General features: G+C 43.7%; 2 protein-coding genes across 7 annotated transcripts; both read left to right on the top strand.

The window, feature by feature from the left end:
* The first annotated feature begins 3,326 nt into the window (after positions 1 to 3,326).
* Positions 3,327 to 7,330, top strand: LOC112885821 (bZIP transcription factor 39-like). The gene is made up of 2 exons (XM_025951480.1): positions 3,327 to 4,947; positions 6,493 to 7,330. The coding sequence occupies exons 1-2, from the start codon at positions 3,465 to 3,467 to the stop codon at positions 6,963 to 6,965; spliced, it is 1,956 nt and encodes a 651-aa protein (XP_025807265.1). The 5' UTR covers positions 3,327 to 3,464; the 3' UTR covers positions 6,966 to 7,330.
* Positions 7,331 to 8,379: 1,049 nt separating this feature from the next.
* Positions 8,380 to 15,713, top strand: LOC112887250 (uncharacterized protein Cbei_0202). Of its 6 annotated transcripts, none has more exons than XM_025953373.1 (14): positions 8,380 to 8,824; positions 9,492 to 9,554; positions 10,090 to 10,518; positions 10,672 to 10,711; positions 11,116 to 11,177; positions 11,663 to 11,788; positions 11,881 to 12,093; positions 12,815 to 12,862; positions 13,367 to 13,525; positions 13,608 to 13,781; positions 14,712 to 14,805; positions 14,879 to 14,997; positions 15,074 to 15,118; positions 15,203 to 15,713. In XM_025953373.1, the coding sequence occupies exons 1-14, from the start codon at positions 8,393 to 8,395 to the stop codon at positions 15,437 to 15,439; spliced, it is 2,241 nt and encodes a 746-aa protein (XP_025809158.1). In that variant the 5' UTR covers positions 8,380 to 8,392; the 3' UTR covers positions 15,440 to 15,713. The 6 variants fall into 6 exon arrangements, with proteins under 6 accessions (XP_025809158.1, XP_025809159.1, XP_025809160.1 ...); XM_025953374.1 differs by having other exon boundaries at positions 13,620 to 13,781; XM_025953375.1 differs by lacking the exon at positions 10,672 to 10,711 and having other exon boundaries at positions 11,106 to 11,177.
* The last annotated feature ends 230 nt before the right edge of the window (positions 15,714 to 15,943 follow it).

A 15,943-nucleotide genomic window follows, 5' to 3' on the forward strand; every position in this document is an offset into this window, starting at 1 on the left:
GGCCAACGGTTTCGGAATCCACGGGCGCCGCCAGCCGGGCCTCCGCAGCCCGCTTGGTGGCCGGGATGCTTGGACTACTACCGTTTTTTTTTTCCCACTGGTTCTATGCGCTATCGTTGGACACTTGAATTTTTCTAGTACCCGCAAATCTAAATTCATAGAAGTGTAGATTCTCAAAGAAACGTTGCAAACATGTTAGCAAGGCTCCACAACATCCTAAATTCAACATAAAGTTTGGGACTTGCAAAAATAACGAAGTGTCATGTGACCTCGGCAAAGACCGAAGGAATAGAGTATCTAGTACAAATGCATCTTGCTGCTTCCAAGTTCCGCTGCTGCTCGCAGAGCGAACGGTTGACCCCACTGCGACTGTGACAGGGCGGCTAATGTTGCTTTTGTTAAGTAGACTAGCTGTTGACTGTTTTACTGTCTTGATTGATGGTTCGTAGCGACTGTTAACCTCACGGTGGCAGTGCAACTAATGTTCCACTGCTTGCATATATAGCTAAGTGTCGTTTTTGTCAAGTGGACTATCCGTCGACCTCACGTAAGTATGTAAGAGCATATGCAAGAGTTTTTCTAAAATCTACTCTCTAAAATTATTATTTAGAGAGTTATTTGAGTAAAGTTATTTTATATATTTTTTATTCTCCAGCAGCTTTTCTATATCTTATGCATAGTCTAGAGAGCAATTCTCGCTCTCCATGTTTGGCTAGCGAAAAATCCGGAATAGAGAATTCTATATTTAAATATCCAATTGAAAAGTCTGTTGGAGAGTATTTTTTTTTACCAAAATCTCTATTCCTAAAGATATAAAGAGTCTTTTAGAGATACTCTGACATGTACGTTTTTATCACTCGTATTAGGGGTCCACTTGTATTATCTATATGCAATTGTAACGACCTAGCCTAGAAAAACTGCTCCGACCCACTCTGCACACTAAGTGCTTCGCGTAAAAAGGTTAATTTAAGGTTGCAATGCTACTAGCTATTTAAGTTGGTATTCCTCACTTTAGTCTAGCAAAGTGGGACTAAATCTCATACGCACTTGTTACCATGGTAGAGTGAGCTACCACATGATCACATTTAACCCATAAGCCTCAGCAATATTGTTGCGTTTTTTCGATCTAGGTTGGAGCTTTGTTATGTGGAGGTACTCGGGCCGTCAGAGAGAACTTTACTATATCACGAATTCTAGCCGTTTCAGCCACAATTTTAAGCAGCGATAGCGAACCTTATCCACATCCCGTATATAAGTGGTTCTTTTACACTCTAATAATAAGTTGAGACGTAAGGCCCCCTTTTCATTTCTCCTCTATAGCAAAATGGGATGTCGATCCATGTACTCGAGCAAAGACCCTTTTAGGCCCTGTTTGATGTTGGTGGTCTACATCTAAATTCTTGTGGTTTAATTAACATTTAAAGTGAAATGCCTAAAATTCCCAAATCAAGCATAGTCCTGTTTGGTTTGTATACAAATATGACGCTTGAAAGCAAAATACAGTAATTCACACTCTAAAATCACGGATACCAATTTAGCATATAGCATTATTTTTCCTACTTTAATATAATTAACTAAGTGGTCAAATAAGAGAGTTGTTTTAACTATTTTGTTTTGCATCGAACAAAATAGTGCTAAAATCAATCAAAACATCCAAAATCTGAAAGGACAACAACGGGGTGTTGGTGCAACTCACACAAATTACAATACAGTCCTTTCCCAATTCCCATGCGATTATCTTAGCCATGGCTGGTCCAAACCCTTGCCACCACTACCAAATTACAACAAACTATGCTATTAAGTCGATGCTATGTTCAGACCAAATAAAGCCTTAAATCCTTTGTTCAAAATTTTAGCAAAATGCATCGCACGCATATTTCTCTCTGCTAGTCACGAGTCTTCGACACGTAGAACGAGCCATTCCGTAGCCCACCCCTTAACCCTGTGGTGGCTAGATGAGCATCAGAACTGTACGTCTGCCTGGCCAGAAATGGAAGTACCGGAGTGAACGCGGAATGCTATCCCCACCTGACCTTTCCGCACCTTCTGATTTTTCTCTTTCTGGAGTGTCCGTGCTCTTTTTCTTGCTTCTACGCGAGGGAAAGATCACGAGCTCAGGCCAAAAAATGATGAAAGCACGCCTCGACGATGCTGCCCTCGAACTCATCCAAGACAGGAAGGTGAAGCTCCCCGCTCCCATGGGCATACTTTCTACCCCCAGGCAGAGGAAGTGAAGTGCGCGTTTTTTCATGCAAGCCCTTTGCACTCATCGTACGGTTTTTGCGTACGTTCAGAGTGTTTGCTTGCATTTGGTTAAGAATCAATAATCTTGATAGGCCTATAATCTGCCATATATTGGAGAATTGAATAGCCTTCAGACTTCAGAGTATAAACTCCTCCCTCCATCTCTAAAAGAATGCAACCCCGACAAAGCCAAACAATTTCAAATTTAATTAAATATAAAATATTATTAATATTTATGTTATAAATAAGTATAGTTAGATTAATTGTGTAATATATTTTTATACTAAATCTATCTGGAGATATAAATATTACTAATTTTTATATAAATTCAGTTAAATTTTAAATTATTTGATTTCTCAAGATGCGAGAGTTGCGTTCGGGGCAGCGAGGGAGTATGCAAAATTATTTATCGTGCAATCGGCACATATTTTATATTGAACGGCAGGCCGGATTTGTGATAGTTTATTAGAGGGCGGCACGCAGAATGGATCGGTGATCCTAAAAGCTACGCACAACAGAAAAAAAAATTCAGACGTAAGCTACAAGATCCAATTTTAGAGCAGGCAAGGGCTACCGAAATCCATCTCCAAGTTACGCCAATGGAGTAATACCAGAGGATCCACATGGGAAGCTTACCAGAAAAATAAGTAAAATCTCTTATCCGAAATCGTCACATTCGCTGCACCACTCACCCACCCACCAGACCAGAACCTTCCCGAACGGACCTCTGTAACTTTTCTTACCCGTTCTATCCTTACCCGCGGCCTCTGCACCTAAAACTAGCGGTCCGTGGCCCCACATGCCAGCGCACACGGTCCTAGGCGTCTTAACTTCCCCGTTACTCATGCCCCGGTGCTTTTAGCACGCCACCAAGTCGCCAACAGTGGCGAGCCCAGATCTGGTCGGTATCGACGCAGTCCCGTCGACCACGTATACTAGACGAGCAGATGACCTGCGGGCCCAGATTGACGGTAGGACCCACCTGTCATCGGGACGAAAGGATACGTTCTGGGAAGCTACGCGGTAGGGAGGACCGGCACGGCGGCACGTCCCGAGCACGAGCTCGTCAACCCCCCCGGACTCGGTCCGCACTCGCTCTCGTGACTTCCATTCCAAAATTCCGCTCCTTCCTCCCGTGCCTCCACCTCGACGATGCCAAAACCCTAGAGGGAACCCCACCTCTCCCCCCCCGTCCTGTTCCTCGGGGCGCGGCGTCAGCCATGGCGGAGCCGGCGCTCCTCGACCACTCCCCGTTCGACCTCCGCCACTACCCGGCGCACCTCTTCGACCCGGACCTGCCCCTCGCCGGTGGCGACCTCCCGCTCGGCGAATTCGCCGGCGACGACGGCCTCGACTTCGACCTGCCGGTCGATTTCTCCGTCGACGACTTCCTCCTCCGGTCCCCCGACCGCGGCGGCGAAGGCGACGACTCCGGCGAGGGCTCCGCCGCCGGATCCGGCCCCGCCACGTCCTCCTCCGCCTCCCCGGCCACCTCCGCCGCCAACTCCGCCGTGGCTAACGCCGGGGACCGCGAGGTGAAGCACGAGGACTCGGACGAGGGAAGGAGCGGCGCCGCCGCGAACTGGAGCCTGAAGCGGAAACAGGCGAGCCCAGGAGCGAGCTCGGACGGGGCCAAGTGCCGCCGATCCGGCGACGGAGAGCTTTCCCCTTCCGCGTCGGCGTCGGCGTCGGCTTCGGCGTCGCGGGCCGCCGCGGAGGACTCCGACGAGAGGGGCGCGGGCGGCGAGGAAGAGGACAAGCGCCGGACTGCGCGTCTGATGCGGAACCGCGAGAGCGCGCAGCTGTCGCGGCAGAGAAAGAAGCGGTACGTCGAGGAGCTGGAGGAGAAGGTGAAGTCGATGCACTCGGTGATAAACGACCTCAATTCTAAGATCTCCTTCATTGTGGCCGAGAACGCCACGCTTCGGCAGCAGCTCGGTGGCGGTGGTGTGAGTGGCCCGCCACCTGGGGTGTATCCACCGCCGCCGCTGCCGGGCATTCATTTCCCGTGGGTTCCTGGGTATGCAATGCGGCCTCATGGCTCCCATGTCCCACTCGTGCCTATCCCGCGTTTGAAGCCACATCAGACAGCGGCTGCAGCGAAGGTATCCAAAAAACCAGAGGTCAAGAAGTCGGTGGAGAACAAGAGTAAGGCCAAGACCAAGAAGGTGGCGAGTGTTAGTCTTCTTGGTTTGCTGTTTGTTGCGCTTGTCTTTGGTGCTTTTGTTCCGGGGTTCAACCATAGTTTCGGAATGAGTGGCAGGAGCAACGATGTGATATTTGGAAGTTTTGGCCACTCTGATGCTAGGGTGTTTAGTGTCACTAACCATGGGAAAGGACCTAAAGGTGGTTTAAACAGTAGCGACATGATCGATACTGATCCTGGAATGGCAGAGAGTGCCGATGGAGCAGGGCAGAAGCATCATCCTGCACATAACTCAAGTGAAATCTTGCCTGCTTTGTTATATGTGCCGAGGAATGGAAAACATGTTAAGATCAATGGTAATTTGATTATCCATTCTGTTCTTGCAAGTGAGAAAGCAGTGGCACATAGGGCCTCAAATGGTCAGTCAGTTAAAGATCACAAGGAGACTAGTGTTGCTGTAGCTCGCTATCTGTCACCACCTAGAAAGGATACGGATTCAAAGGAAACATTCCCGCCAGATGCACCACTGCCACAGTGGTTCCGTGAAGGAATGGAAGGTAAGCATGTCAACGTTTAATTTGTTTAGCAATATCTGTTTATTTGTAGTACTGCATTCATGAATTCATTTGTCGTCATCTGTAGCATTCATACATCCTGTTATGTAATGCGGTAATCGTTAATGATTCTTGCATTTGTTATAAAGGGTATACGACGATATATTTGAATAATAATCCAATCATCTCCTGATGTAGAACATAAAATTTAAGACTTCGCTAAGTGAAAAATACGAGTCTAAATGGTAAATACAATCAAGTGACTTGTAGAAAAGCATGGAAGCAGTGAGCAATGTTCAAAAAGGCGCTAGGCAGTTTCCAGGCGGTGACCCACCGCCTAGAGCCTAGGCGAGCCTTGGCGTTTCAAGGCGGTTTGCTAGGCGGTAGCACATACACACATATACATATGTATCTTGCCATACACATACATAAATCTCCAAAAGAAAAGAGAAAATAAGAAGCCGATGGGCCTAACTTTGGACAAAAGCCCATTAAAATGGCCCAACCCAAATGAACAGATCAGTCGTACCAAACCTCCCAGCCTCCCCTTATCCACTCACGGACTCACCCCTCCCTCGTTCTCACCCGTCGCCGCCCCTGCTTCCTCTTCCTCCGCCGCCCGCCTGCCTTTACCTCCTCTTCCTCCTCCTCCGCCCGCCCACCCGCCCCTGCCTCCTCTTCCTCCGCCCGCTCGCCCGCCCCTGCCTCCTCTTCCTCCTTTGCCGCCAGCCCCTGCCTCCTCCTCCTCCGCCCGCCCCTACCTCCTCTTCCTCCTCCGCCGCCAGCCCCTGCCTCCTCCACCGCCGCACGGCGGCGCCTGTCCCCTGCCTCCTTCTCCGCCGCCCGTTCCTTCCTCTGCCGCGCCCATACCTGCCTTCGCCGCGCCCATCCCTGCCTCCGCCTCCGCCACAGGCCGCCTACCCCGTAGGCCAGGCGGAACCTCCTAGCCTAGTGCTTTGTCGCGCCTAGGCGGCCGCCTAGAACCACCTTTTTGAACATTGGCAGTGAGCATTGGGAATGAAGTTATTTAAAGTTGCCAGCTGATAATATGACATGGTAGCTTGTCGGAAAAGGGAACTATGTCCATATTCAAGGCCTCTTCCTTATAGCAATCACCAAAGTGCTAGCTTAGTAAATAGCAGTTGTATTGTTCCCGTTCATGGGGGAAATATCTATAATTGTGATAGACATGCCATATCGACCCATAAGAACTCAGGTATTGTTAATGCTTGATTTATTCTGTGGTCATGTATGTGTTGATCTCTACAATGGCAATAGGGGAATTTCAACTTGGATAGGGTGATCTTTGTATGTTGATCCATGCTTTTGTTCTCCACCCATTTCTGAGGTTGCAAACAGTACAAAATTAAATTTGCAGCCTATGCTTGGCAGAGATGAAATATATGTCCATTTTGTAGTAATATTTGGTAGGCGTCCTGGATCTTTGGCAGGCATTTCTTGTCAGAGTCTCCCATTGATTGAAATTGATACTCCTTGAGTGCTTGTCCATAGTGTCTTACCCTGTGATTTCTATGTAACTATTTTCAGGACCAATTTTGAACTCAGGAATGTGCAGTGAGGTATTCCAGTTTGACATTTCCGCAGCTTCTGCCGAATCTGGTGGCATTATACCTGCTTCTCCAACTGTCAACTCCTCGAGCGTCAATGCTACCCAGAAAATTCCAAAACCTGCTCCTGCTTATGGTGGCAAGCTGAAAAACAGGAGGATCATGTACAACGAGGCGATTCCACTCACTGGAAAAACGGTGAACAACACAGAGCCTCAGGCTTTTAACAGCACTTCTGAAAGCAGCAAGGTACCTGATAGCAAGCCAGCATCATCAGTTGTTGTCTCTGTGCTAGCTGATCCCAGGGAGGCTGGCAATGGGGATGGTGATCCAAGAGTGTCGCCGAAACCCCTCTCCAGGATATTTGTTGTCGTTCTCCTTGACGGTGTCAGATATGTGACTTACTCCTGCACACTTCCTTTCAAGAGTGTCAGCCCTCACCTTGTGAACTAAACCATGGGGGTCAGTGCAGTGTTGTGGTGACTGAGCAGCTAGATAGTTCAAAATCATGTGGTGCTGCTTGCTAACAGCGGAAATAGACTTTCAGACTTCGTGTGCACTTGGCCTGAGGTAACTGGAGTTTGTCGAAGGTTTGTAGTGGAGACTGGTGAAATGTTGTTCTTCAAGTTCGACTTTAACCGATGCGGTTTGTCCTGCTATGTAGTCGAGTTCTTGGTACTCCTCTGTCTTGAGTGTAAACCTACGGAGCTGGAAAATGTAACAGTTGACGAGGGAATACAGGAACTCGAACCGAGCTATGTAACCCAAACAGGTTTTTACTGATAAGTTAATATATAGAATATGCTTCCTATTTCCAAGTGGATAACGCGCCCATCGATTTCTCCGATGTGTTCTTTTTGGATCAAAGGCCACTGCCTTGTTTTTCTATTGAAAGCTTAACAGACAATCCCAGCCTTCTATCGAGAGCTTAAAAACAGATGATTACACATTTACAATCCGAGCTGGAGACCAAGGGCAACTCGACGCCGCGAGCGCAGACACCTATTCTCGACTCAGGCCTGTTTGGATCCGGCAGGACTAAATTTCAGTCCTCTCACCTCAAATGTTTAGTTGTATTAAATGTAGATTAGTGATTAAATTAATTGTATAATTTCTAGGCTAATTCGTGAGATGAATTTATTAAATCTAATAATTCATGATTAGCCTATGTGATGCTACAGTAAACATATGCAAATTATGGATTAATTAGATTTAATATATTCATCTCGCGAATTAGCCCTAGACTTCTGCAATTAGTTTTATAATTAGTTTATATTTAATCTTTCTAATTAGCATCGAAACATATAATATGATAGGGTTAAACCATTGTAATCAAACAGCCCCTGGTACGCACTCTAGCAAAAGTACAATGCACAACTGCACAACTGTGTAACATGGTGCTATCTCAGTTTGTTGTAGATTTGCTTCACATTTGGAACGTCGTCCTTGAATAGTGACTTCCAAAACTTGAGAGCCATCTTATGTGTGATTGCATGTGGCGCCGGCCGCCAACAGTACTTTTACTGTTGAGGACTATGTTATTTCTTGTTTTTCAAGAACGTCGCAATGTACCTGTACAACTAAAAAGCTCTCGCTGAACGTGGCCGACAGAGGAACAAACAGACATTCCATTTTTGTTCGAAGTACCAGCTACTCACCATGAACTCGTGTATCCATTAACAGAAAGACACAAAAACAAGCTGGGTGAATGATTTGATTCAAATCTCCAATCTCCTATTCAAGTATTTGAATTCTCACTTACTTTGTATAACTTTTTGAGAAAATAACCGTTAGGCGTACAAACTCATCGGTTCGTACAAACGAGCCCCCAATAAACCTCTCGTCTAAAACCCACTCTTATCCGCAGGGGCGCAAGCGCTATGCCTTTCTCCAATCCTCCCCAGTCCCCATCATCCGCCATGGCGCTGGCGTTCACCACCGCCTCCGCCTCGGGTCCCAGGCTCTCACCCTTCTCCCTCCCGCCACCCTACCCGTTGCGCGCGAGCCCTAGCTGTGGTCTCGACGCCGTGACCGCGCCCTTCCCGCGGCCGCGTCGATGCGGATGCGGCGCCGCGGTGCGCTGCGCGAAGCGCACGGGGAAGCGGCGGTACCCGTCGGAGAAGAAGCGGCTGGACCGGCGCCACAAGGAGCTGCTCCGCCAGGCCGCCCCGGTGGAGGGCAGAGAGGGGCGGGAGTCCGGGTACTGGCGGCTCTCCAAGCTAGCCGTCCCCGCCCGAGACGACCCCGGCAAGGACTTTACCGGCATCTCGCTGCCGCTTCTCCAGGCCATCGCCAAAGCCATCAAGTTCCCGGTACGCTAATCAATCACCGGTTGAAATTGATGGGGTAGTGTAATTTGAAATGCCGTGCAATTGCAAGGTTTCTAGTGAATTGCCAAGGGCTTGCTGAAACAGAGGTTTGGGTGTTGAATCGTAGGCTTAATGTATGCAGACGCCGCTCAAACCTTACACATCGGTACAAATGTAGCTTTAACTTGGTTAGTGCCATTTAGTTAACATGATCCTCACCTTGGCATCGGCAGTCAGCACAATCTCTGTTCCCTGAAGTTGTTGGTAGCCTCGGTTTTCAAGTAGTTTGACTGCAGTTTTTCATGATATGCTATTTGTTACGTTTTGGGTTTTGGGAACAGCCCCGGAGTCAGTTTAGCCTGACTTTTACTCCTCGTAGCCACCTGCACCATACCTGCTTTACTGAACCTCCTTTTTAAAATGGTTTGAATTTAGATGCTGGTGTTAAGGCAACAACAAACATTGCCTTGCTATTCTAAAAATCTGCAAGTTAACTACTTAACTGGCAGGATGAGTGTTGCACCGTGCATCTTATAAACCAAGTGGCGACTGCTTGAATCTGCCTCTGCTCTCTCATTATTTCTTAGAACTGCATTCATCTTTTATGCTGTTATTGTGATTGAGATTTTTCCTACGATTACATTCTCTAATTGGTTCAGCTGTGCTGCAGGTTGCTTCTATGCTCCCTGACGAGGCTTTCACTGTTATCCGCAAGTCATTCGATGCACGGAAGGTTCTTTATGGATTGATGCCATCTCTATCTTAGTTAATATTGGATGTGCTTGATGTTGAAACTGCTAAAATGATTCAGATGAATTGCATTACACTGGGGCAAAATAGACATGATGTTAAGAAATAATATAGTAAGCTTCACCATACCTCTCCATAGTTAAGCTGTCAGCATTTTGTTGAGGGTTCCACGCTCCACACTCACACTAGAGGGCAAATTTTTACATTTTTTTTATTATATACCCAACCATTCTAGAAAGCTCCATAACATAAATTGTGGAGTGCAGTAGTGATGATGTTATGGTCTTAGAGAAACTATGAGGTTCTGCAATAGCTGTGATATCCTGTGAAATCTGCTTACCCAATCAACTGGTTTACCAGTGTGGTTATCCAAGTCTTGATATATTTGAATACACAACTCTGTCTTACAAGAATGGGTTCATCTGCATAGCTTTTGTAACTGTATTTACGTCTACTTCTATGAGAAATGGTGATATTTATTCATACCAATGAATAAGAAACATGTTTTACATCTACAGGTTTTGAAAGAACCTCAGTTCACTTATACTGTTGATATGGATGTTAAGAAGCTTCTTGATATGGAGCCAAGGGCATGGGATTTTATTGCTCGGTTGGAGCCCAAACTTGGAGCTGTAGAATACATGCCTAAAGAGAAGTTAGCATCTGATTTGGTCAGCATGCTCAATGCTAGCAATAAAGGTTACGATCATGAACTAGGAATCAGGGATACTCATAATGATTCGATCTGTCCTCAAGATAAGAAGCCAAGAGTGGCAGTTATAGGAAGCGGACCATCTGGCTTGTTTGCTTCCCTTGTGCTAGGTGAGCTAGGTGCAGACGTTACCTTATTGGAACGTGGTCAGCCTGTTGAACAAAGAGGTCGTGACATTGGGGCCCTTGCAGTTAGACGAATCTTACAATCAGAGAGCAACTTTTGCTTCGGCGAGGTATTTTATTGATTCCTATTTCGCACTAAGACATCACAAAATGATCACAGATGTGAGATGCCTGTGTTTTGCAATATTGGACTAGGTAATTTGTTCATTTGATACATTGAAAATGAGTTGTTTATCCTAATTTCATAATCTGAAAAAATGTAGGAAGACACATTTGGACTTCATCTGCATAGGGATCATTTAAGTATGTTTCTGGTGAACTGAGTGAATTGTGAAGAAAATAATCTGTAATAACCTTTCCATTTTGTGGGTCTGTTTTCATACACAAATTACATCACAAAATTATTTAAATACAGTTAAAAGTTAACTCATACTGAAAAATATGAGCATATTGTGAACTCCTTCATAATTAATTGAGATTTCCTTTTTTATGCATCATCTTGAGTTTTAATAGGCCTGTTAGTCTAATGATCATTACAAGCAGGAATTGTGGCATTAGACAGCCACAGACAATGTTTTTGGAGTGCCAGTTACCCATTTGGTAACTGGAAGGAATGATCAATTAATCAATCCCATGTTCATGTTCCTTCAAGACTTAAGGCCATCGATTCTTGATCTTCTGTTCTTAATCATAGCAGGGTGGTGCAGGTACATGGAGTGATGGGAAGCTCGTGACCAGGATAGGAAGAAACACTGATGGTGTTCAGGCTGTGAGAATCTTCCCACTGTACCTATCATATCCATTTTCTCATTAGCGCATTGTGTTTTCACAGTGTCCAGGCACGAATCTTCCTGCTCTACCTTAGCCTCAGATATTGTTTGATGTAAAAGTTCACCGTCATGTTCCATTTGTTCAAGAGCTCATGACTTCTGCATGAAATAGCTTTGTATAGCAACAGAAGATTATCGAATCAGATTTTATTTTTAACTACTGACACATCTATAATGCCTTTTATAATGTGAACATTGCAATTTATTTCTTGAGAGATGTGCCTCTTGAGTCTTGACTGAAGGAATTAGAGCTGAGAATTTAAGTTTCGAATTCTGTTTTTAAGTCCTTTGGAACTGAACTGTTGGGCATTTTGTACTGTTTTGAAGACATTGCCATCTAATTTTAAGAGTTTTAAGCAATATCCTAGTTCAAAGCAGACTATTTTGTGTGTTTAATATAGTAACCATGAGTCTTGGGTTGCAGGTTATGCAAACATTTGTTCACTTTGGAGCCCCTCCAAACATTTTAGTTGATGGGAAACCTCACTTGGGTACCGATAAACTTGTTCCTCTGCTGCGAAATTTCAGGCACCACTTAAGAGAATTGGGTGTAAGTTTCAACATAATCTGTGTCTTTGTTAAGCTTTTTTTTTATTCTGCAAGTTTCCATGTATTGATGTATCATGTTCCATTTCCTTACAGGTTACCATAAGATTTAATGCTAGAGTAGATGATCTTATAGTGGAAGACAGGCAGGTAAAAGGAATCGTGGTCTCTGATTCAGAACTACGGCCAGGTTCTGGCAGCCAGAAACTATCATTTGATGCAGTTGTATTGGCTGTTGGTCACTCAGCTCGTGACACATATAATATGCTTCAGCAGCATAATGTGGACATGAGCCCCAAAAGTTTTGCAGTAAGTTCTTAATGCTAATAAAACCATGTTCTAGGTCGATATTACCTACATTGGTCGTGTCTGCTCACATTGCAGCCAATTTATAATGAAAATATTTAACCATGTTTCTCAAAATGCAAAAGTTTCTTGGATGGTACGTGCACCCTATATCCATACCATACATTGTTCACTGGCGTGTGGACATTGCGAAAATTCAAATTGAAAATGGTATAGCACACATCCAGTTCATAACCAACAGGGGTACAAAACCTGTCCTCGTTGCGGAGGAAGTGCACACATTCCTAAGTTTTGGTTGGATATTGGAGGTCTGTTTAGTCTCTGGATGGAATAGAAATATTAATATTGAACCAGTTTTATTTACTTGGTCAATCAAATCAAATAAACCATATAACTTAGATACAAACTAACGAGCCCCTGAACCTTTCACCATAGCTTATCAATGTTCTCTATTTTAACAGTATCCTGTTACCCTATTTTTCTCTCCAGCATACCTCAAAAAGGCAAGGGTAATAATAATATAATTTTTTGCACTCATACTACTTCCTTGGAAATGCCTATATTACATTTTATTTGACCAAACTCTGGGCCACAAGTGGTTCAGCATAGTTCCCCTTGAGATATTATGTCTAACTCTTGCTCACTGTATCTTTGTAACTGCTAAGTTATAATTACTTTCCGACTCAGTTCATATAACTAAAAATCAATGGTTCTCTCCTTACAGGTCGGCTTAAGAATTGAGCATCCCCAAGAACTGATAAACAGTATCCAAGTAAGACTTATTTCTTTATTCTGATTATCTTCTTTCCAGATGACACCTGTCTTGTGTGATTAGCTGCACTTTATGTACCATATCTGATTTTCAGTAACTTAGTGTTCCACCAATCCTTGAACTCAAATGGCTATTTTCAAAAGGGAAAGAGTAAAACTTATTATTCGTAGCATGCACCTGAGCGATCTGTTTGTAATCAGTGGAACAATAGAGAAACTGTCTGTTGTTCCAAGGTCTTTCACCCAGTTTTGCAATACAGATAGCAGCTTGGACTCATTCCTTCTGCCTGGAGACACCAATGTAGCCAGTGTACTAAAGTAATGAATTCAACATGTGCAATAATTAATACGTTGTGGATTTATTAAATCATGATTTAAATTGTGAATTATTTATCTGGTTGTTATAGAATGTATGGATTGAATGCTGCAGTATCTTAATACATTTCCATGATTTGCTGACAACCGCTGATATGTTGCATGATATTGCTACTGTGACAAATTACAGTACTCTGAACTGGCTGCTGAAGTACAGAAAGGACGTGGGCGGATACCTGTGGCAGATTACAAAATTGTGAAGTCTGTTGGTGAAAAAAATGCAGATGAGCTTGACATTGCCGAACAAAGTCGCAGTTGTTACTCCTTTTGCATGTGCCCTGGTGGACAGGTAAGTCACCTTCCTTTCTTTAATCTCCCTCCCTCCCTGTGACACACTGTGTATTACAATGCTATGTCCTTAAAAATTTGAGACATACATGCAGGTTGTTCTAACTAGCACGGATCCATCAGAATTGTGCATCAATGGCATGTCATTCTCACGGCGTGCATCAAAGTGGGCAAACTCAGCTCTTGTGGTTACTGTATCATCTCATGATTTCAAACCATTTCGGTCCCATGGTCCTCTTGCAGGTGTTGAATTCCAGGTACTTGTTACAGGAATTCTCTGTGATAACAACAGAACCACTCAAATAATCAACTTGCAGAATCTCTTAAGTTTTCAAATCCTGTATGCTAAGCGAATATGTTAAATCAGTCAAAGAGGGTTGGAGGGTTATCTGTTTCATTATGACAGGAATGCGAGTATGTCACAAGAGTTTTTTTTTTGGTAACATATAACCTCCAGCTTAACTTACCTTAGGATGATGGCCTCTTTTTCTTGCTATGTAATTTGTTCCTCATGTTAATCAGTTATTTTTGTTTTACAACATGGAAACATATCAGTAGAATTTGACCTTAAGATATAAAGTCAACGTCTCCAACTAGACATGCACATCGGTGAGGTGATCTTACTGGTCATTCAATAGTGCAGTGCTTGTAGCAGTTTTCTATCCAAATTGGGTAGGAACGACACATGTAAACTATCCCATATCGGGCATGCAGTTTTATCTGTTATTTTTTAATTAAAAAGATGAGTTTGAATTGTTAGCGGTTCTCAAAGGGTATTGGAGGAGTGATTCTAGAGTTGAGTCAGTTAATTTTCTGTTGTGGAACTATAACAAGGGGGCTGCTTCCATATATAATTTAAAATATAGACTCAATTAGTCAACTAATAATTTTATACAAATAATGCAACAGGTATATTGCCCACCTTCCCTCATCAGCTTAAGCACTTAGATGGACTGGTTTGTGCATTCAGCTCAACTGTAATTAATGCAAAATAATGTCAGCTTCAATCGCTGTCATGTATCTTTAAACCTACCATGGGCATGCACTATTTATTAGAATATAATGTAGATACTCATAAATGTGGCATGGCCTGCCTTAATGCTCAACAACTTCTTTTCTACATTGTTACTCTATTACAGTGGCAAATTCTCCCGAGCTCACAAAAAAATTGTACACATTGAAAACAGAGAGAATTTGAAAGAAGAGCAGCTGTGATGGGTGGAGGGAATTTTGTTGTCCCAGCACAGCGTGTCACAGATTTTATCAGCAACAGATTGTCAGGTATTGTTGTTGCTAATATTTCTGAGGTAACAAGTAATCAGTTTTTTCTTTCACTAACTTGTATCTGTTACAGTTACAACTCTCCCACCATCAAGCTACAGGTTAGGAGTTCGTCCATCCAAACTCCATGAGCTATTCCCTCCTTACATAACTGAAGCTCTACAACAGTCAATAATAATGATTGACAGAGAGGTATGAATTTTCCTTTTTATTTCTTATGATTTTAAGCTCCATGTGCCTTGATTCATTTGAATTACTATGTTTTCAGATGCCAGGCTTTGTTGCTAAAGAGGCCCTACTCCATGGTGTGGAGGTATGCAAGTTGTTGTGTTCTTTTCTGTAATTCTCACCTGTTAAGCATTAACCCAATACCTCTTGCTTATTGGCAACCACCCAGACAAGGACAAGCTCTCCCTTGCAAATTTCACGATATGGAGAGACATATGAAAGCACATCATTGCAAGGATTATATCCAATCGGCGAAGGTGCTGGCTATGCTGGGGGCATCTTAAGTGCTGCTGTGGATGGTATGTATTGTGGTTTTGCTTTAGCCAAACAGCTTTCTCTATTCCATGGTGATATAGAGTCATTTCTTGGCAAAGCACAAAACCAAACAGGTTTTGTAAAATATTGATTGTCGGTGCCTAGTTTTTCTATAGGCACAACATTTTCAGGAATAGAAAACCTCACCATGCTAGTATAATACGTAGGAAATTTTTGCCACATGGAACAGCTCTGATAAGTGAACTCATCAAATAATTTGGGCCCTGTTGATATAGAAGAGGAGATCAATCATAGCCAGGTGAATGTTCTGGAATAGATAAGCAATGTAACAAATACAACTCCCTAGTTGGGTGCCACCTTAATCTTGTGGAGACTATTCGCGTGATTCAAAGCTTTTCATTGAAGTTGTTCAAGGGCTTATGTTTGAAAGAAACTGGCGCCATAGATCTTCTTTACCTTTACAAAGCATTCTCAGTTTTATTTGTTTATTTTGCTCAAGTGCTATTACACTTTCAGAAGTTTGGGCTTGCCCCAATTGCTTCTTTGGTCATCCAGCTTTTCTTTTCTTGGTTAAGTATAGATCATAAATAGAAATATCCGAGCTCTTTTGATATCTGGAGTTCTTATCTACCAA

The sequence above is a fragment of the Panicum hallii genome, chromosome 3, assembly GCF_002211085.1.
Source record: "Panicum hallii strain FIL2 chromosome 3, PHallii_v3.1, whole genome shotgun sequence".
Taxonomy (NCBI): domain Eukaryota; kingdom Viridiplantae; phylum Streptophyta; class Magnoliopsida; order Poales; family Poaceae; genus Panicum; species Panicum hallii.